We start from the raw sequence: 22,228 nt of genomic DNA on the forward strand, positions 1-22,228 counted from the left end.
GATGCTGTTTTAGTCGTTAACGGTTCAGCATCTTTGTATCTACTTGCAACATCAACTACAGTTAACGCGTACTTGTATGTACGTCTTCGGATAGTATCATGTGGCAGAAATAATATATCAGCCTGATGAACCTCATTTGGCACACTAACATCAAAATGTGCAAAGTGAGTTTGTTTAGGACGCGGTAGATAAATTTGCCATATTGCCTGTCGGGATAACCAATTTTTAGCAGTAACTTTTGTAACTTTTGCTGCTTCAGCGAGTTTACTAATTGCTGCGCTACCTCTCCAATATCCGCTTGGGGAATAATAAATCGACTCCATTATATACCAGTACCTAGCGCTAATTTACCTTTCATTGCGGATTTTATCAACCAGGATGCTAACTTTTCTTTTAAAGATTTATCAGTGATGGCATTTAACGCATGAATTAATTTCACGTCCGCGAGATGGCGCTGTTGTAAATCCTTACTTCGGTAAGCTACATCATGAGCATGACACGCCTTATCAATAGCATTTATCGGATACTCACCTGGATTTGGCTGATCCTGAGCATCAAGTCTGATATCAAGTCGGGTTCCAGGACCACAGTAATTATATCCTGGAAGATGTTTTTCTCCTGGGTATTTAGCCCACGGTGTTCCTGGTAACTTGGCTAACTTGGCTGCGATATCACCTCCTCTTTTTTATAATAAATTTAAACTTTTTTGTGCCACATCGTTCACACTTGCCTGTAAGAGCTTGTCAATTACTTTTTGTTGTAATTGTTGTCATATCCGCAGTTGGGGTACGTGCTCGGCATTTCACACAATATAAATCCATATTATTTTTATGATACATAAAAATGTCAAAGACATTTCAAATGGAGATTACTGACTTTTCTGCGTCAAAGCGACGAGAGCCAATTAAACATAACTCAGTGCTACCAAATTCTGTTCGAATGATTATTATAGGTCCATCTGGGTCGGGTAAGACACAGTTGTTACTTAATTTAATAATGAAGTGGATGAAGTGGGATAAATTATATTTGATAGCCCCATCTGTGGACGATCAGCGATGCTACAGCGTGTTAAAAGATTTTAACGAAAGTGCAAAATCGATAAGTGAAGAAGATGTTGTTGATTTTATAACTGATATTGATGAAGCACCGAGTATCGATGATATTGATGGGAGTATTAATAATTTAGTTGTGTACGATGATATCATGTTGGACAAACAATCAAACCCCGCCAGGATATTTTCACGTGGACGACACAAAAACGTTGATGTGATTTATGTAACTCAACGATATACACAAATTCCGAAAGTGATCAGAGATAACTGTAACGTTCTCGCGGTATTTAACGGCGTTGACGCACACACGTTACGAAATATACATCAGACTTGGTGCAGCGGTGACATGGACATAAATAAATTCAGAAATTTCTTTAGTCGTGCTCAGGCAAAACCACACGGATTTGTAACGATAAATTTACATGATCCTCGAAAACGGTATCGAGTTGGGTTAGATACAATTTTTAATTAGAAACGCTAGCATTTCCAGAAATCCTAGGATTTTTAAAATACTTTGTATTTTTAGAAATACTTTGTATTAAAAATCCTAGGATTTTGAGCAGCAGAGAGACTGAAACAACACCGAATGTTTCGTCTAGTAGACCCTTGTATTGAGAAGTAGTTATATAGGTAGATATTTTTCATGAGATAACCCTTCTGGTCAGCGAAGAAAGCCTATTTATCAGTGTTTTCTGACCAGAAGGGTTTATTTTGTGAAGACAAATCTTCTATCAAGAGTGTTTTCGATAGAAGGTTCTGTTTGACGAAATAGTCGGTAGGCTCAGTCTCTCTGCTGCTAACGAAGATAGTACACTTAAGTGAACCTAAATATTAGGAGTTGTCTCTCCTTCCCGAAAGTCTGCAATGGTGCCAAGGTTAAAGAAAATCAAAATCATTTAATGCATTATAAGTAATTTATCGTCCCTGATCCATGAAATGCTTTCTCAGCAAAAATATGCCACAAGGCAGCCTTAATTTTTACTTACACGCCGACATATATAGTGCCTTTGCGAATATTGCTATACAGATGTAGATATTTTGATGTTTTATTGTTTTTCTTTGTATTGCTTCGCCTTTCTCTTCGTTGTTTTATTTAGCTCTGTGATACTATTTGTCTTGGATACTTTGAAGCATATTGTTTTTCTCAAACTTAGGTCATTTATCTGTTCAGCACATTGGAATTTAGTCCAGGCAAACATTACAAAAGTATTACGCAGAGGTCACGTTAGAAAAATTAACTGTAATAACGTTTAACAAGTACAAAAATGGTTTATATAGAACAGATAAACTACTCTTTAAAGGTTAGTCACAATTTTTCATTTATTCTTTCAACACTTGTGTCTACTCTGTGCTAATTACAAGGCAATCATCACTTGTGTATACTCTGTGCCAATTAAAAGGCAATCAACACTTGTGTCTACTCTGTGCTAATTAAAAGGTAATCAGATTCAGTAGAACCGTCTGCTTTCCATGCATTTCCTTCACACAAAATCTAAATTTTAGGTCTATCATTAGGATGATGGATGTCATCATGGATGGCATACAGTGATCATGGTTAGTTGCTCTAAATACAAAATAAAAGGATTAAACGTGCTTGTCAGCAGAGAATATTTAAATAAGAAAGCACGAGTAAAATAAGCACACATTCCATGTTTGATCAGTTTTGGATTAGAAATATGGACTCTTCGATGGTAATACAAGCAAATATTGATGGAGGGACAGGTGTGGACGCACGACATATACAGGGTCATATTATATGCTCACTCTGCCTTACTGATAAATGTGCTAAACGACAAGAATAAATTTGTGTGGTCTAATTTCCTAAATAAATATTTAATAATTTTAATAGAGACCTAGTAAAGATGTCATTTTCGTCATAATATTAATATAGAATAACACCGATTCGGATTTTTAAAAAACTCACCAAGTAATCAAATTCAGTTTCAAACAAGGGCATTAAACTGGTATTGTGCATTAAGCTGGTATTGTGCATTAAGCTGGTATTCGGCATTAAGCTGGTATTGTGCATTAAGCTGGTATTGGGCATTAAGTTGGTATTGGGCATTAAGCTAGTATTCGGCATTAAGCTGGTATTGGGCATTAAGCTGGTATTGTGCATTAAGCTGGTATTGGGCATTAAGCTGGCATTGGGTTCTCTTCATGTTTGATTTAGCATCAGCACCAGGCATGTGTTTTGCCGAAGGTTATAGCGCTCCTGATACGACTAGCCTTTCTTTAATATCATATCCATCGCTGCATTTGTCATGCTAAAAATTGTATTATAAGGTTCGGATCATAGATGACTCAGTGGTTAGAGTGTCAGACGCACGAACGAAGGGGCGTGGGATCGAATCCTACCATCGGCACAGCCTGGGTCAGCCACCGTGGTATGCCCTCGAGCAAGGCCCTTTACTTAAATTGTCTCGGCACTAAAAAACCTACTTGTAAAACACCAAAACATTTCTTCTAAGATTCGAACTTTCTTTGTATACGTAAGGTATTAATCAGAATAATTAACATCTCTTAAGTGAAATAAATGCTACTATAATGGTTTGAGAAAATCCCACTAGGCCCACGCGGCTCCGTGATATGCGATATATCATCAAACAGAGAGAGAGAGAGAGAGAGAGAGAGAGAGATGATTTGACACTGATAAGTGTCTATATACAGATTTAATGGATTTTCTCATTGCCTTATTACGAGTTTCATTGTAGTACAATATAGGGGGAACTTTGATTATGTGTACCATTTATTTCTAAGAGATAAACCGAACGTATATGCTTTCGTATGACATTCCCCTAACTGCGACAAATATAGATCCAGATCTCTCTTCAGGTAATGCACTGGCAGATTACGTTTTATGCTGTTAGTTCTTTTCAATAACTTCAAACAAACACAGTAGACCGCAAAATGCCGGTGTAGTATGCGATGGCAAAACTTGGTCGCAGTGGGGTCCAGTTATACACGTATCAGATATTTGTCGGCATGCACGTTTGTATATGTTAGTGTGCGTGCATTAGCATATAGATAGCTACACTTGCTTTGTGTTACAACAGGTTTCAAAATTAATGACAAACGTGATATTGTGTAATCCCGAAGCTCTGATATGAGCAGGAATGTCGGTACGTTCTTGAATCATTTTATATCAGTAGGTCACTATCAGCACACAAATGATGTGAAGTAAGAATTGCAATGTCACTTGCTGATATAAGAATTCAAGGTATTGCACGACCGTTAGTACCTGTTTGATATTTAATTGGAGTACATATCAATTAATTTCTTCTTGGTACATTCGGTTTCGTTAGACTATCTACATTTTGACATGAATAACGTCGACACGTTTTCAATGTATGCTGGAGATTCCAGTTTTAGATAATAAATTTTAAATTATATAGGCAACAGAAAATAATACATATTTAGCGCTGTAACGTACAAAAGTAACTCTTAAGTTCTTTTCGAAAGAGTTTTGCGCTTGTAAATGATGTGTGATCAAAGATAATCTAGTATTGCGCATATCGGTGTAAAACTTTTAAGATGCATGTAATTGTAATTTCCTGACTTTGTCAAAGAAAGCGACCTACACATAAAATATATGCATGGTAACGTGGGTATGAAAAATCACTCAGTACTCCACATGATACAGGCATACATTCATTATTACGACTGTGACAGCAGCTGTGTTAAAAAAAACCAAAAAACACAAAGTATACATCGTCATTGGAACACGAAACGTAGGTCGCAGTGACCTACGTTTAGCATGTGGTGTAGTATTCCTCAGGATGTAGTTACAAGTACAAATTCATGACAGTACAAGAACCAATGGTTTTAAAATTGTACTAAGACAAATGCATGGAGTAACGTAAAAATAATATCTCTCTATACATTCTTGCCATGCTGATGACTTCGATCCTGGGAATCAAGTCTGAAATCTCCGACATTATCGTGCAGAGGAGCTGAAATTGCGTCATAACACATATGCAGCACAATTTATTAGCTCTTTAATAAATTCATTTTGGATAACTATGACGAAAGCAACATAGCTCTTTCAATGCTCAGCGCTGAATCAATTAATTTAATCTTCTAAGAAACTGTTACTTACTTCTAAATACAGAAATATGTATTATTATTGTGAAATTAAAATTTAAACAGATATAAAACAGCAGAGCGTTACAGTATTTCCCTCAAATTTACATCGCTTAAATCAGAATTTAATGACCCTGCAAGTACTATTACGATGAAATGCCCACTAACTAATCTCACTATAGAAAGAATGGCAAAGCTAATGACCCTGCAAGTACTATTACGATGAAATGCCCACTAACTAATGTCACTATAGAAAGAATGGCAAAGCTAATGACCTTGCAAGTACTATTACGATGAAATGCCCACTAACTAATGTCATTATAGAAAGAATGGCAAAGCTAATGACCCTGCAAGTAATATTACGATGAAATGCCCACTAACTAATGTCACTAGAGAAAGAATGGCAAAGCTAATGACCCTGCAAGTACTATTACGATGAAATGTCCACTAACTAATGTCACAATAGAAAGAATGGCAAAGCGAATGATCCTGCAAGTACTATTACTATGAAATGCCCACTAACTAATGTCACTGTAGAAAGAATGGCAAAGCGAATGACCCTGCAAGTACTATTACGATGAAATGCCCACTAACTAATGTCACTATAGAAAGAATGGCAAAGCTAATGACCCTGCAAGTACTATTACGATGAAATGCCCACTAACTAATGTCACTATAGAAAGAATGGCAAAGCGAATGACCCTGCAAGTACTATTACGATGAAATGCCCACTAACTAATGTCACTATAGAAAGAATGGCAAAGCGAATGACCCTGCAAGTACTATTACGATGAAATGCCCACTAACTAATGTCACTAGAGAAAGAATGGCAAAGCTAATGACCCTGCAAGTACTATTACGATGAAATGCCCACTAACTAATGTCACTATAGAAAGAATGGCAAAGCGAATGACCCTGCAAGTACTATTACGATGAAATGCCCACTAACTAATGTCACTAGAGAAAGAATGGCAAAGCTAATGACCCTGCAAGTACTATTACGATGAAATGCCCACTAACTAATGTCACTATAGAAAGAATGGCAAAGCTAATGACCCTGCAAGTACTATTACGATGAAATGTCCACTAACTAATGTCACTGTAGAAAGAATGGCAAAGCGAATGACCCTGCAAGTACTATTACGATGAAATGTCCACTAACTAATGTCACTATAGAAAGAATGGCAAAGCGAATGACCCTGCAAGCATTATTACGATGAAATGCCCACTAACTAATGTCACTATTAAAAAAATGGCAAAGCTAATCCAACTCAGTTATTTGACTCATCGAGTTACTCAAACCGAATTCAGTTATTAGTTTCATTTGGTCACACAAACCGGTCTCATACATACATACCTCTCAATGTAAGAATTGATAGCTGAAACAAATTTTATTTCATAAATTTTTAATTGGATATTCCAAGATGTATGTTATGTAAGATAAAGGAGTAGAACGATAGCAAATGGCATTTAATGTTCTTCTTCATTTACGATTCAAAGTATGTTAAATATATATGAATATACAAAGGAGAAGATACAGGTTTTAATGAAAAACAAAACTAACGGTTGTAATAGTCAAAGTGACAAGTCTCATAGTAAAACATTAACATTTAGCCAAGATATATAAAGCATGAACAACGAGAAAGTATGCGAAACACGAGGACGTATGTGAAACACGAGGGAGTATGTGAAACACAAGGGAGTAGGTGAAAGATGAGATAAAGTAGGAAATTAAAATGGGAAATTGTCAATTAAAATATGTCAAAAATTGTGTAGAAAATTGACAAAATAGGAATACAGGAAATGGGAGGGACACAACTGTATAAATAAATAAATGCAAAGGAACAAAAAAAGCCAGATTAAAAGTGAGCAGTGTTTCATTCTGCAGTGAATCGTTGCGGAGGCAGTAGTACATCATTTCGAAAAATAGGGGAAATTACTGTTTGCAGCTGTTCGTGACTTGTGGAAGTGCGTGAGTCATAACAATGTGTGGGATTAAGTAAATAGTTTTAACTTTTCAAAAAATTTATGAACAACATCGAAAATTCGAATGCTTACTTAATATGGAAACGCTGTTTTACCATACTATAAGGTATTTAAAGTTAAATTACCAGATGTAAGATATTAAAACAGTTCTATGCGTTGTTCTTGTTAATAAATGCAAGGTTAGAGGCAGTGTTGTGTACTTCCCACAGATCCACATAAACAGACTGGTCATCCGACACTATTCTTTGTAAGTAAATGTTGATTACATGAACAGCAATTTGTTCTAAGTCGGTCATGAAAAATTTGAGATACCTTCTACCCCAATAAATGTGTCTCGGAGCATACGTGTCTTGAGTGTTTAATGCGCTTTTGAAGTTGTTAATGGAGTCTATTTGACGCGTCTCAATCGATAATGTATGTATTTGCATGACCGAAGGGCGATACGAGCTGTTATAAAGATTTGTTTCAGTCTGTACAGACTGGAAGCTGTGTATATTCTGCAAGTCATAGCGAATATTATAACTAACAGCTGGTGGAATCGTTGATGTGAGATAGGGAGGGTTTGAGATAGTTGTCATTTATACAAGAGTGTAAGATTGTGTATTTTTGTCGTTCGGATTCAAGACTTTCCCATCATATTTCTTCTTGTGGTGTTTCAATAGATACGAATTTTGTTGCATTAGTCATAATTCTGGCTGCTTCTTTTTGTATTTTGTTTTCGATTTTTTTTAGTTCTTTTTCTCAGTTTTCTTGAAGTCGTCCCAAACCACATTACCCTATTCCAGAGCGGGCCGAATAATTAAATTACTAAACATTTCCTGTGAAGCTGGAATCTGAGTCTATGTATTACATTAATTCTTGACTATGCCGTTTCCTTTATTTAGTGTATTTGTTTTCGCCATGAACAGTCATATTAGATAACTACTCCAAGATGTTTGTGTACGTTTACTTCCTGTTATGTATATTTCAATTATATGCATTATGTTTATAAAAAATAGTGTTCGTAAGGGTGATTTAGCTAATGACATTTTTAATGCTAGCATCTTGCGCTGGATTTGTACAGTATAGATGAGTCATATATTGTACTTCGGTCGATTTCATTAATAAGTTCCAAGGTTGACTAGACTATATAAAGTACAAGTAAACATCACGTGATCCAACAAAGAGATTAGTTCTTATAAATGCAGTTCTTGGGTTTTCCTAAAACGGCCATACTGACCTATTTCCTGATTGACTAGAACGTGAACAGTTGATTTGTTTACTGCAATGAGTATTTGGAAATTCCAGGTGATTCATTCAAAGCCCCAGTATTGCATTGTCTCTATTGTGTATTGGATTGGTATATAAAAGGATTATTACCTGGAATCATTAATTTTTAATGGTATAACTGGTATTTTAAGAGTAATTAAGAGGGTTGGCTTATTTGTTTAATTTTAATCATTCATGTGAATTACTGTGCTGTAACATTCATGTAAAGAGTATTTTGAAAATAGCTATGCGGAATTAATGTGAAAGCATTCAAGGACATTTGGATTTATAGCATGGTGATTCTCTTGTCTTATTGGTACATCGGAAAAAAAAACATATATCATTCGGAATACCTCTGAGAGCGTATTCTATTTAATTGGAATGATTGGAATTGATAGAACGTTTCTGAGCTTTATGAATACATCACAACTGTATGTTTATTTTGATTCTTTCCTCTCATATTTTATGGAAATAAATTTTGATTTTAAAGTATTAAACTTGTTGGTTTTGCTCTTTCTTGTTACGTAGTTTAAAACTCTAGATTTTTACCACTCCGAAACCCTTTGCCTGAGCATATATAGAACAGGATAGAGGGTTTTGATTAATTCTCCTGAAACTGTCAGGGATTCAGTATCAGACGGCTTGATAGACGTAAACCAGTTATGACAGAGGTTATGACCGGAATGTGATCACTGTGCGAGATAAATGACTAATTACATTACACTACCTCATTATATGATCGCTATGTTTCCTAAAGCATACTGATGCTAATTGAAAGGAATAATGTAATAACGAATACAAAGAAATAACTTTCATTCTCATTATCTTCTACTACAATGTATATCAATCAGTTCATTAAAAATGTCCCATAAATAAAATAACGTAATGTTATATGGCGTGTGCTAAACGTTGTAATTCTGACATCTAGCAGCTAAGTTGTGCATAAGTTTGTAATATTCCATTAAATTGGACATGCACATACAATGTTAAAATAACTCACATCAGATGGCTTGAGAAAAATTCTTCCTTTTATTTCTTCCATTTTTCTTTCCTTTTCCAATATGTTTTAGAAACCCAATTCCAGATACATTAAATTAGAAACACAACATCATGAATGCAAATATTTTTTTGGTCGGTAACTGTAGTCACTGTAGTCACTGTAGTGTAGTCATTGTAGTCACTGTATGCACATGCAATAATGGGATTTGGAAGTGTGATAACGTAAATAGATCTATATGTAACGTAAGCACATGAACACTGATAACATATTTTATATATAGGACATAGGTTGACAAGTTCATATCTTTAGAATTCTGATACATGTTACGTCTAGGGGCTTAAAATATGTAACAGACAACGTAAAACCCAATAAGCATTCAAGGTTCCAAACTATAATTGTTTTCCCTACAATATAAAAACAAAGTGAAAAGAACTAAATATACCAGTATATCGATTCCTAGAATGTTATCCTAACTTGAACTATCAACTTCACATTGATCTGGAAACCATACAAACGTATTCCGAATGAAAGTTACAATGTCTTTATGTGCTAAAGTGCTAGCAATTCTGAAGAATCACAGTTCTAAATCCAAGAATTTTTATTTCAATGTAATAACGCGAAAGGAGAACATCACTTAAATGAAATCCCTGAAAGCTTCACATAATACATCCTGGTTCAAAACCGGTTCAAACCGGTTTATTCCATGTTTTGACCGGGTTTAACCGGTTCAAACCGGTTCAATCAGGATCAAACCTGTTTCATCCTTTGAACCGGTTAAAACCGGTAAAAACCTGTTCAATCAGTTTTAAACCATAAAATCTACTTGGAATAAACCGGTTTGAAAAGGTTATTATAAATAAATATATAATACAGATATACATACGTTAAATTATGTATGTAGCATAAAGTATTACCTTTCCCTTATTATTTTTTACAATGTCTAAATAGTAATAAAACAGTTTTCTGTTAACAATATTCTTTTGGACGAGTAAATTATAACCAAAAGAACAATACACTTATATTATTATAATGAATGCCCACATCCTGAACTCTGGTAAGGCCTCATTAACAATGGTACATGTACTACATTTAACATATTATGTTTTCTTTGTCCCTACTGCTATCAGTTTGTTTAATAATGCGTATGCAGTCCCAACATTTAAAATATAAAAGACGATGAAATAAACAAACACGTGTCCCAATCTTTGTGAGCTAGTCATTAATACCTGTTTAAATTTCTGAAAATAGTTGTCCTTGAATATGTCAAAGAATACATATTTTTAGCGGGAACAGATAACATGAAAAGAATAGACAAAAGGAATGAAAGAAAGAACCGGGACAAATATGGTTTAGAGAAGTCGTGGATCTAGTAACTGAAGAACGCAAAACCAAAAAGAGAATCAAGGCCTTACACAATTATGATGAATTTATACTTACAGCTTATAATAAACACCACTTCTAACTAATATCTCTCTCTCTCTCTCTCTCTCTCTCTCTCTCTCTCTCTCTCTCTATATATATATATATATATATATATATATATATATATATATATATATATATATATATATATATATATATATATATACACACACACACACACACACACACACACGATGAACTACAAACACTTATCTTCTTACTGTTGGTTACCTTGCTAACACTTCTTCTTAATGGCACTTATCTTGTTAAATTTGATATAGCTAATAATTTGCTCAATGTGCCGTTGAAACACACACACATACACACACACACAGAGATAGATAGATAACTTTCGGATAGATTCAGATTGTCGTAGTGCCTTTGTAGTTCCGAAACCAACCTAACCATTACATTGGAGCTACAGTGTGCCTTTGTAGTTCCGAAACCAACCTAATCATTATACTGGAGCTACAGTGGGCCATTGTAGTTCCGAAACCAACCTAACCGTTACATTTGATCTACGTTGTGCCTTTGTAGTTCGAAACTAACCTATCCATTACATTGGAGCTACGTTGTGCGTTTGTAGTTCCTAAACCAACCTATCCATTACATTGCAGCTACGTTGTGCCTTTGTAGTTCCGAAACGAACCTAACCATTACATTGGAGCTACGTTGTGTCTTTGTTGTTCCGAAACTAACCTAACCATTACAATGGAGCTACGTTGTTCCTTTGCAGTTCCGAAACCAACCTAACCATTACATTGGAGCTACAGTGGCTCAGTTGTTAATGGTTAAAGGGCAGGTTTGAATAATCCTGCCCAGACAAGGCTGGATCACGTGATGTGTATCTGGACATAAATGTTCTAGAAGGAACTTGCCAGCCTGGTTTCGAACTCTTTTTGCAGCTGTCAAGCAAATTCTGAATTACAACTTTGCCAAAGAGTTTGATAAGGTTGCTTAATGATTATTAACATTTTTCTTAGTTTTTTTTAAAATATAATTCCCTGACAGGTTTCTTTGTTCAGTAGTTGCTCTGCTGGCTAATATATTGTACATAATTTAAAATGCATAAAATTCTTGATTTTCCTGCGCTTGCCGGTTGTCAACGTTTAGCTCATTTTGCATATATAGTGTGGCAGATGAGATTTTTCATTCCTTATTATGTTATGTGTATTTAATTTGCATTGTTTATTTTTTATTTATTTTTTATTTCATTATATGCTAATGTAATGTAAAATTGTATGCTGAAATTAACCTTGTCCGAAATCAAGTTTATTTTCCACTTTACCTGAATCATTTATGTTTTATTATTATTTTGTAAACAACTAATTCATAGCTAAAATGTTATATGTATACGTCATTAATATTATGATCATTATCAATAGAAGTAAATATATTTATATGGTTCTGTGTCTAGAGTATTGGGATTCCATTGCTCACCTTTTAGGGTCCAGGCTCTGTAGTATAATTTTAGTAACAGACCTTCTAAATATAACTAACATTTTATCTTATAAACATTTAGAACCTTCGAGATTGAAAGTTTCCATTAGGTAATAGTTTTTATTAGAAAATGCTAATTTTGACCTGAGGTCAAGTTGAGTACTATATAATCTTGATACTGGAAAAACGTTTCAGGCGTGCTTTAAGATCTAGCACAATCAATTTGTAGTATTGTTGTGTGCATTACTTCAGTTTGGGCTGGAATTTATTTCTTCAAATTATTTAATTCCAGTGATTTTCTCTGGAAATACAGAGCCATCAGAAACATAAAGATTCTTGGACAGATGCATTCACTAGGATTTATAGTGAATTTAAACCTGGAACTATATTTCAACACAATACAACCCGCCACAGGCACATCAACACCTTCAGCTTTGGATTTAATTTGGATTGTTCCTAAAGTTTATTTATAACTGTAACTCTTACGACGTTTCTGTAATTCTATTATTATTTTGGGATTCAATTCACAATAGCGTAAGCTCTTTTCTACACTTTCACTCCGTATGCTTGAGAAATAAATGATTTGAATAATTTTACAAAGCTTGTTGCTTCTCTCTATCTTCTGTTACTTATTTTAAGAGCAGACACTCGTAACAATTAAGCAGTATTATAGTAAACCTTGATAAGTTTAACCACTTGCATCAAATAACAATTTGGAACTAAAGTACAGGGCGTTGGGTTCACTCAACTAATGACCCTGAAAACCTAAAGCGTTGTTTGTAAACAAACGTTCCAGTTGCACATAAAATGTTATCCGTAATACCAGCTAACGTCAACACTTGCACCTTTTAATCAGATGAATACGAGGTTAATGACGATAATGAAATAATTATGAACACAATGGCTTGAAAACAAATCACCTTGTGATTAAAGCCAGTAACCTGAAGGACTTGCCACGATTCAAACGATGTTTAGGCTGAAAAACAAAAACCCTGTTTCATGTGTATCTTTTGTCGTATTATTACACAAATGAAGAAGTTCGCACGACAAAACCAGAATCGTAAATTGTTTATGATACCTTAGGTATAGCATGTTAAAATATAATCAGACACAAATCAGATTCGAAAATAGTTTATAAAACCTTAGGTATAAGCTGTTTAAATATAATCATACAAAAATCAGACTCGTAAATAATTTATAACACCTTAGGTATAACGTACTTATATATAATCATACACAACTCAGACTCGTAAATAGTTTATAAAACCTTAGGAATAACGAGTTTAAATATAATCATACACCAGTCAGACTCGTAAATAGTTTATAACACCTTAGGTATGACGTGTTTAAATATACATATACACCAATCAGACTCGTAAATAGTTTATAAAACTTTAGGTAGGACGTGTTTAAATATACACATACACAACTCAGACTCGTAAACAGTTTATAAAACTTTAGGTATGACGTGTTTAAATATACACATACACCAATCAAGACTCGTAAATAGGTTATAAAACCTTAGGTATAACGTGTTCAATTATACACAAAGCTGGATCTGTTAGCTGTAAACTTTTCTTAATATACCAAATTCTTATCTATTTTCTTACAAATCATCAGATCTATAAAATCGGCATCTGAAATGTTAAAAGTTTAAAGGGGAATCTGCCTATGTATCTGCCCCCTCCACCCAGCCCTTTTCGCCCTCTTCATCCCGCCCATCTACCCTCCTGTCCTCCCTGCCTCTAACCTTTTCCCTCCACCCGCTAAATTTTCCCCGGCATGGATGTGAAGCAACGTGCATTTGCTGTTAGCGAAACAATATAACAGGTAACCAGAAAACATTAGATAGATTTGCGATAGTTTTAATTTAATGATTTCTAAAAATGTTAGAATCAAAATAAAATATAGAGAAGTAAGATATTTCGTTATCGTTATAACTAAAACTAACTACGCAAGTATGGTTTTATGTGGAACAAATTCGTAATTGCTCGAATGAACACTCCATGTCTGGCAACTTTTGCAATATGTTGAGAAGAAACTTTGGTCGAAAATATGCCGGTTGAAAAATGGTGCACTTATATATTTCTTGGCATGGTAGGATAGTCATGAGATTGTCTACAAATCATGGAATGTATGATAATTATGGAACATCTACAAATTAGGAAATATACGATAGTCTTACCATTGTCTAAAAAATTGCCAATTGAAAATAGTGCGCTTATATTTCTTGGAAAAGTAACATTGTCATTGAATTGTCTACAGATCGTTGAATATATGAAAGTCATTGAACTTTCTGCAAATTATGGAGTATATAAAAGTCATGGAATCGTCTAAAAATCATGAAACGGATGAAAGTCCTCGAAGTTTGTTTTTACAAATCACGGAATTGCTGCTAACATCCCCTATCGCTGTTACCAGGTGCAACAGAAACCTACCCAACACGTGTTTCATTCCTTATAGGGGAAAGATTTATAACATTTCCAAAACGCATGGGCTTAGTAGTCAATCAATAAATTAAATAAACCTGAACTGTTACAAAATAAAATAAAAGTGTCAACGGCTGATGTTAATTTACAATCCGTTTGATATTCGTTTCATAATATTTCATTATAAGCTTTTGGTAAATAGGTACTATCTGGCAATATTACAATCACGTTGAATAGCAAAGCTAATAAAAAAAATTCAGACTATAAAAGTACTAAATGTTTGCAGCGACACACACCACTTTGTCAAAGGTCAACTGCATTATCCAATGGTAGGGCCACTGAACCTCTGGCATGACAGCAAATTAGCAGTATCGTGACTAGTGTGTGCAGGTCATACCATTCATACACAATAAAAGAATTAACAATTATCGAACCAAGTGTGATAATATTCGTTATTTAAATAAAACTTCACTTTAGATTATCATTCATCATTCATTCATAAGGATCTAATGACAGCACTTTCATCTCTCTGGTATATATATATATATATATATATATATATATATATATATATATATATATATATATATATATATATAATACAAATCATATGGCGAAAAACAATCCTTTCAAGTGTACTGGATCCAGCAAGGGATCAAGTGTGTTAGGGATTGATCAAGGTAAATGTAATAAACTGACAACAGTGCGAAACTAGTATCTAGCTAGCCGAGCGCTTTCGACTCTTTAATAAGTCTTTTGCAAAGGGAAATACATCACATGTATAATCTGTAGCCTTCAGTATGTCGGAGAAACTGAAAAGCTACACAAAAGGATCAACCTTTGTAGATCTGATTGGATGACAAAGAAGTCGTACGGAAACCCGGTCGCAGAACACTTCTCCTCTCCTGGCCAACTTTCAGTGATATAACACTTAATGCAATTGCTCACAACCCCAACTGGAGTACCCAAACTAGGAAAGAAAAGGAATCTAACTGGATACGCCGCCTTAGAACAATGAAACCAAGCGGTCTAAACCGAAAAGACTAGAAAAATACAACCATGCACAAATAAAATTATCTTTTGCAGCCGACACATTTAAAAAAAATAATTCTCTAAATTCGCTTGATAGCCTATGACTACTATAACAATGAAATGTCCGGGATATAATCGGTGCTTACATAAATTTACATAAAATAACAGATGTCGTTATTGCTCATCAATTTCTAGGTCAATACAAATATTTCCAGTATCAGCAACAAGCTGAAATAAACTAGCTGACACATAAGAGAGTTAAAAGGTTGAATTCCTGTAGAAACAGCCATGTAAAGTTTCACAAACATAACCGTTTTCCTGTTTTATTTGTTTGTCTTGTCGATGTTTTGAAAAAGGCTCATTAAAGACTCGAAAGTGCTCGGCCAGTTAGATACTAGTTTCGCACTGTTCCTTGTCAGTGTATTGCATATATATATATATATATATATATATATATATATATATATATATATATATATATATATATATATATATATATATATATATGATTTAAATATATCTGATTTAACATATTTTTATATTTTTTAATTTTTTATTTTTCAATACATGCTATTGTAAATTACAATTTGTAATGTAAATGTATTCACTAGATCCTATACTTTTCCCAGCAAATAATTTGACCTCGACTGTTCCTTTTAGTAAATACCAGGTGTTGACCTAGCTCCTGACCTTGATTCAAAATTAGTAGCAACCACGTAAATAAGTTATATTTTTATTTTAAAATGATTGGTTGTAGGCGAGGTCATTATGGGACTACTGATTTAAGATGTAAACAATTTTTTTTATTTCTTAGAGTAAAATGATTGGTTTTCGGCAGGGCCACACTGGGTGTACCTGATATTTAACAAGTAAACAATTTCGACGAGGTTCTGGAACATGATCACGTGACCCTCTTTTTACGTTTTAGAATACGATATAACCTTTGTTTAGGAGAGATATTCTCAACAGTTGGGCTCTCACACTGGAAGTTGTAGGTTGTGCTGTTTGGAGTTATTTCAAATTACTTGGATTCAAAGGGATTAATTCTTTTTTCCTGGAAAATACGTGTGCTCATAGGAAATTGACAGCTTTTGTAAACATTTATTCAGGTTTCCAAAATCGGAGTGATGTTTCTTGTTTCTACAAGGAACTGTAGACTTCAACACTACATATTACAACATACGTCATCGTCTTCCATCTTGGATTCTTCATCGGAAATTGAACTTGAAATCATTAGAACATTTTGTTATTAGGACTTCAAAATTTTTATTCGTGGATTATTCTTGGATTATTTTTGGATTTGATTCTTAAAACCGTAAGTTTAATTTTTTTTTCAATTTTTGCAGAATTATCCAGGGAAATGAATCTATAACATTTTTTCAAAGCTTGTTGTTTTAACTCTTTCTTGTGTTACTGTTTATTCCAGCCTAAACACGTAACATAAGAAAAAAATAAAACATAGTAAAGCCATATCCAGTAAAAGTTGCTACCAGCCACTGCGCATAGTTGTAAAATAAGGCCCGCTGTGTATGAAGACCAAGTTCATCGCACTCTATGTATACGTGAATCAATACAAATTTACTTGTATTATACAGCATAAGGTCCACATAATCATACACACCACGTTTGGATGTGGTTGGTGTGCACGGACTTCATACTCACTAAAGACTTGTTACTTTTAGGAAGTATAACAGCTAAAAAAGTATTCCAAAACTATTGTGTTTGACTGAATCTATGTTAGGTATTATGTAGAACAAAATGATTTCATTATTGTGTTGATGGCAAAGGGATGCTCTACCACAGGGTTTAAAATGACGTAAAAACAAAGCTTGATCAAACTGTGACGGATGGATGAATAGACGGATGGACAAGAGTAAAATGATATGCCTATCAATATTTTGTTTATTGGACATATACATTCAGTGTATTACACCATTGATACATGTCGAATTGCAGTTACACGTTAAGTTACTAGCTGTCTGACTAGACTATAAGATCGGAAGTTCATCGTGAAAAATACTCACCGATAACAAGATCTATAGCTTGAAATGGATGACAAGAAAAACAAATTGATACAGAGAAGTAGCACTATAACTATTCCCTCAACCATACTCCTTCATCAAGAAGGGAACTAACAAGGACAAAGTTCCACACAGAAAATAAACTCTTTACCTTGCGATGATCTGATAGGCATGGCTTTCAGATAAAAATTCCCACATCGTTTTAAATTAGTTTGTCTCAGCTTTGTCATTTCAATGACAAACTAAACTTATTAATAAAAATACTAGGGTCCTACGGTCATAACCTAAATCATATATGTAAAATGTAAGCAAAGGGATGTCATGTGAACCATACCTTTCTAAATCTGGGCCGTGAGTAGTATTCTTTTTGAAAGGCAGCACAATAATACCTATCATACCTATATTTTGAAAGTGTACTTACCTCAACTTTATTGGCAGCCGACTGATAATACTCTGCAGATCAACAGTACTATGTTACCAGTTGGAAAGTTTTTAACCCTATGAGCCCATGGCGGCAAGTAGACCAGACTAAAGACACGTCATTTCTGTTGCGTAAATACTTGGTGTCTAAAATGATATACGAATTATCAGGTCACAGGACAAAAATCAGAAAATGATGTGGTTATAAACGTGTCATTTACCTAATGAAATATAGTTATCAGGTTCAAAACGTACCATTCAACCAACAAAATATTCCTGGTAGGCTGCTAATTCCAGGTATAAAAAAAAATTCCATGCGAGACTGAAACACATTCTGGATCAATGAAAACAAACTTGTTCCAGATTTCAAGCACTTCAAAAATACATAACTGCTGTTACAAGATGGCAGATGACCAAGACAAGAGTTAAATACAAACAAAATGCACACACACACACACACACACACACACACACACTTGTAAAACCTACAAAACGGAGAGAATATTTTACAATGAAAATACGGACGTCCATACCTCACATTCAATGGCAAGAAGATCGGTTTAACTTTACTTTGGATATCTTTGTTTCTTTTGAGTTTGATTTGTAGTTGCCTTGTAGTTGATTTCCAAAGATTTCAGTGTCTGAATTGACCATCCGAATCAGGACACACGGTTGCATAAAGTTAGGGGAAGCATACAATCAAATTGAGAACATTTTATAATTATGTATTTGTCATTTGCCTTGCCAAAAATTATATTGTAACACGCAGTAGTCGCAATTCGTATAAATATTCGCCTTCCTTTAACAGCATACTCAATTGAAAGTTATGTAGAAAGTGTTATTAAGTTTACGTTATACATAATTTTAAATGTATATACCGAAGTTTAACGAAAGATACTCGTTAGAAACGTGCGACAATTCAGAAGGCAAACAAGTCACTTTTAAAAGAAAAAGATCAAAGATCTGGGAGTTGAATGTTAAGTAAAATATATTTTCTAACACGGACACGTTTTTTTTAACTTAAAATATCAACAAAAAACAAAATAATAAAAGTTTTCTGTGTTTAAATTTTGCATTATTAAATGGAATTATCTCATCTGGTATCATGATAATGTCCTTTCAACATGAAACACTTTCAATGAAATCATCTCATTTGATGTCATGATAATGTCGTTTCACTATGAAACACTTTAAATCCAATCATCTCATTTGATATCATGATAATCTCGTTTCAGTATGAAACACTTTAAATCTAATCATCTCATTTCATATCATGATCATCTCGTTTCAACATGAAACACATTAAATGGAATCATTTCATTTGATATCATGATAATGTCGTTTCACTATGAAACACTTTAAATGGAATCATCTCATTTGATATCATGATAATGTCCTTTCAACATGAAACACTTTGAATAAAATCATTTCATTTGATATCATGATAATGTCGTTTCACTATGAAACACTTTAAATCTAATCATCTCATTTGATATCACGATAATGTCTTTTCAACATGAAACACATTAAATGGAATCATCTCATTTGATATCATGATAATGTCGTTTCACTATGAAACACTTTAAATCTAATCATCTCATTTCATATCATGATCATCTCGTTTCAATATGAAACACATTAAATGGAATCATCTCATTTGATATCATGATAATGTCGTTTCACTATGAAACACTTTAAATGCAATCATCTCATTTGATATCATGATAATCTCGTTTCAATATGAAACACATTAAATGGAATTATCTCATTTGATATCATGATAATGTCGTTTCAGCATGAAACACTTTAAATGAAATCATCTCATTTGATGTCATGATAATGTTGTTTGAAAGTGAAACACTTTAAATGGAATCATCTCATTTGATATCAAGATAATGTCGTTTCAATATGAAACACATTAAATGAAATCATCTCATTTGATATCATGATAATGTCGTTTCAACATGAAACACTTTAAATGAAATCATCTCATTTGATATCATGATAATGTCGTTTCAACATGAAACACTTTTAATGGAATCATCTCATTTGATATCATGATAATGTCGTTTCACTATGAAACACTTTAAATGAAATCATCTCATTTGATATCACGATAACGTCGTTTCAACATGAAACACTTTGAATGCAATCATCTCATGTACCGTCATGATAATGTTGTTTCAACATGAAACACTTTAAATCGAATCATCTCATTTGATGTCATGACAATGTCGTTTCACTATGAAACACATGAAGAACATCTTAATAGAATGTCTCATTTGAGCAGAAAACAGTATTTTTTATTCTTATCATTTTTTGACAAACTTTTTAGGTGTATTTCTATAAAAATATCTCCGTTTTGTAAGCACGATATCATTGGTGTGTGTGTCTGTGTCTGTGTGTGTGTGTGTAAATATATCAATTTTGTAAGTATTATATCATATTTGTATGTATGAAAATGTCCCTGTTTCATTTGCCTGGCCAAAATCATAATGTAACATGCAAGAGATCTTATGAAACATGCAAGAGATCTTATGACTGAAAAAAAATCAAAGAATCACTGCATTGGCATAGCTTGAGGTCGATGTTTCCCCTGTTTCCAAGGACCCGAGGAAAGCGAGTGTGTATACAATTGCTCACGTTTTTTAAGATCAATGTAATAGATTTATGTATGACAATGTCCAATATCTGTACTAAGACTGCAAGGCTGGGTTTATGAAAATGTCCCCGTTAAGTATGGACCGTGTTAAAGGTGTGTATAAAATAGTATGATTTTGTATATAACACATGTTCTATTTATCAAACTGTACTCATGGAAATGATACGGTTTGGTATAAGGAACTTTAAATATTGTGCTTAGTATTAAACGGTAGTCGCTTGGTATTTACCACTTCGAGTTGATGTGTATCAATATATCTCGGTTTTATATGTATCACCTCGAGTTGGTGTGTATCAATATATCTTTCGGTTTTGTATGTACCACCTCGAGTTGGTGTGTATCAAAATATCTCTCGGTTTTGTATGAATCACCTCGGGTTGGTATCAATTTATATCTCGGTTTTATATGTATCACGTTCAGATTGCGTTCTTGTAAAAATTCTCGATTTTTAAATGTATAAATCATCTTTTGTATACGAAATTATATATGTATGTATGCTGTTTGTGTGAAAATAGCATGTTTCGTATCAAAGTCTCTCTTTTCTAAAACTTAATTCTTGTGCAAGGGCGTAGCTACCATATGGCAAGAGTATGCAAAACATTGTGGCCCTCGAATACAGGGGACCCACGAGCTCATCCAAACAAATTATTTTTTATATCATAGAAAAGAACGAGTAACAGGAATTACACCACCCATCAAATACCATAATTTTAGACCTGCAAAAGTGCTATTAACGTCGCAGGAACCAATCGGTAAGTAGGGCATAGCGTCCCAATTATCCTAGCTATTGACATTGCTTTGGTCAGTCGGTAAGCTTTTCATAAGGGCACACATATCCTAGCGACGCCACTGTGCTTGTGTGAAAAATAATGTAGTCAAAACGCCTGAAACGAATCAAAACTTTGCATACTGATCAGGAAAGCCATAAAATCAATTAAATGGTCATTAATTTTATAATGGGTATAAAAACTAAAGACAAACAAAACTTTACACAGTAACAGTTATCCTCCTTGGGTAAACAGATATTGTGAATATCAATTTACCTTTCCAAAGTCTCTTTTAGAAGAGAAGGTCGTGTATGACATTAAGTTTCCAATCTGTTCATATCCATGGCACAAAATGCAAGTTTCCGCATCCGAAAATAATGGAATTGTGCTTGATTCAATATCGCTTAACTTTTTGGGAAAATTTTCATATTGGAAAGAGTTAATGAACCAAAAACATTGCTATAAATTGTGCTTCGTCATAAAATCATGCCAGGCAATGAACTCGTATGTATAGAAAATTTGGCTGATGATCACAGTTTATTAATTGGAGGTGGAAGTTATCCTGATTTAACAAAGGAAGACGTCGTGCTTAGGTGAATCGTTCACTGATTGTCATTCAACAATAATTGTATTGTGATCTATTAACAAACTTTTTTGTTTACGTCG

The 22,228-nt window shown here is 33.9% G+C and overlaps 1 protein-coding gene across 2 annotated transcripts in view; it reads right to left on the reverse strand.

Annotated features, from left to right (window-relative positions):
* Positions 1 to 18,306, reverse strand: part of LOC149786198 (N-acetylated-alpha-linked acidic dipeptidase 2-like) — a 100,211-nt gene extending 81,905 nt beyond the window's left edge. The window contains exon 1 of one of the 2 annotated variants that reach the window (XM_089976555.1): positions 18,135 to 18,306. Coding sequence is in view for 1 of the 2 variants with exons in the window: in XM_089976553.1 (XP_089832679.1) it covers positions 9,370 to 9,411 (42 nt within the window). In the remaining variant the exon portion in view is untranslated. Of the gene's footprint in view, positions 1 to 9,369; positions 9,510 to 18,134 lie in introns of those variants that run through there. The other variant, XM_089976553.1, reaches the window with a different exon arrangement.
* Positions 18,307 to 22,228: the final 3,922 nt, after the last annotated feature.

The sequence above is a fragment of the Sinohyriopsis cumingii genome, chromosome 12 (genome assembly GCF_028554795.1).
Source record: "Sinohyriopsis cumingii isolate HCF-2022 chromosome 12, ASM2855479v2, whole genome shotgun sequence".
Classification (NCBI taxonomy): Eukaryota; Metazoa; Mollusca; class Bivalvia; order Unionida; family Unionidae; genus Sinohyriopsis; species Sinohyriopsis cumingii.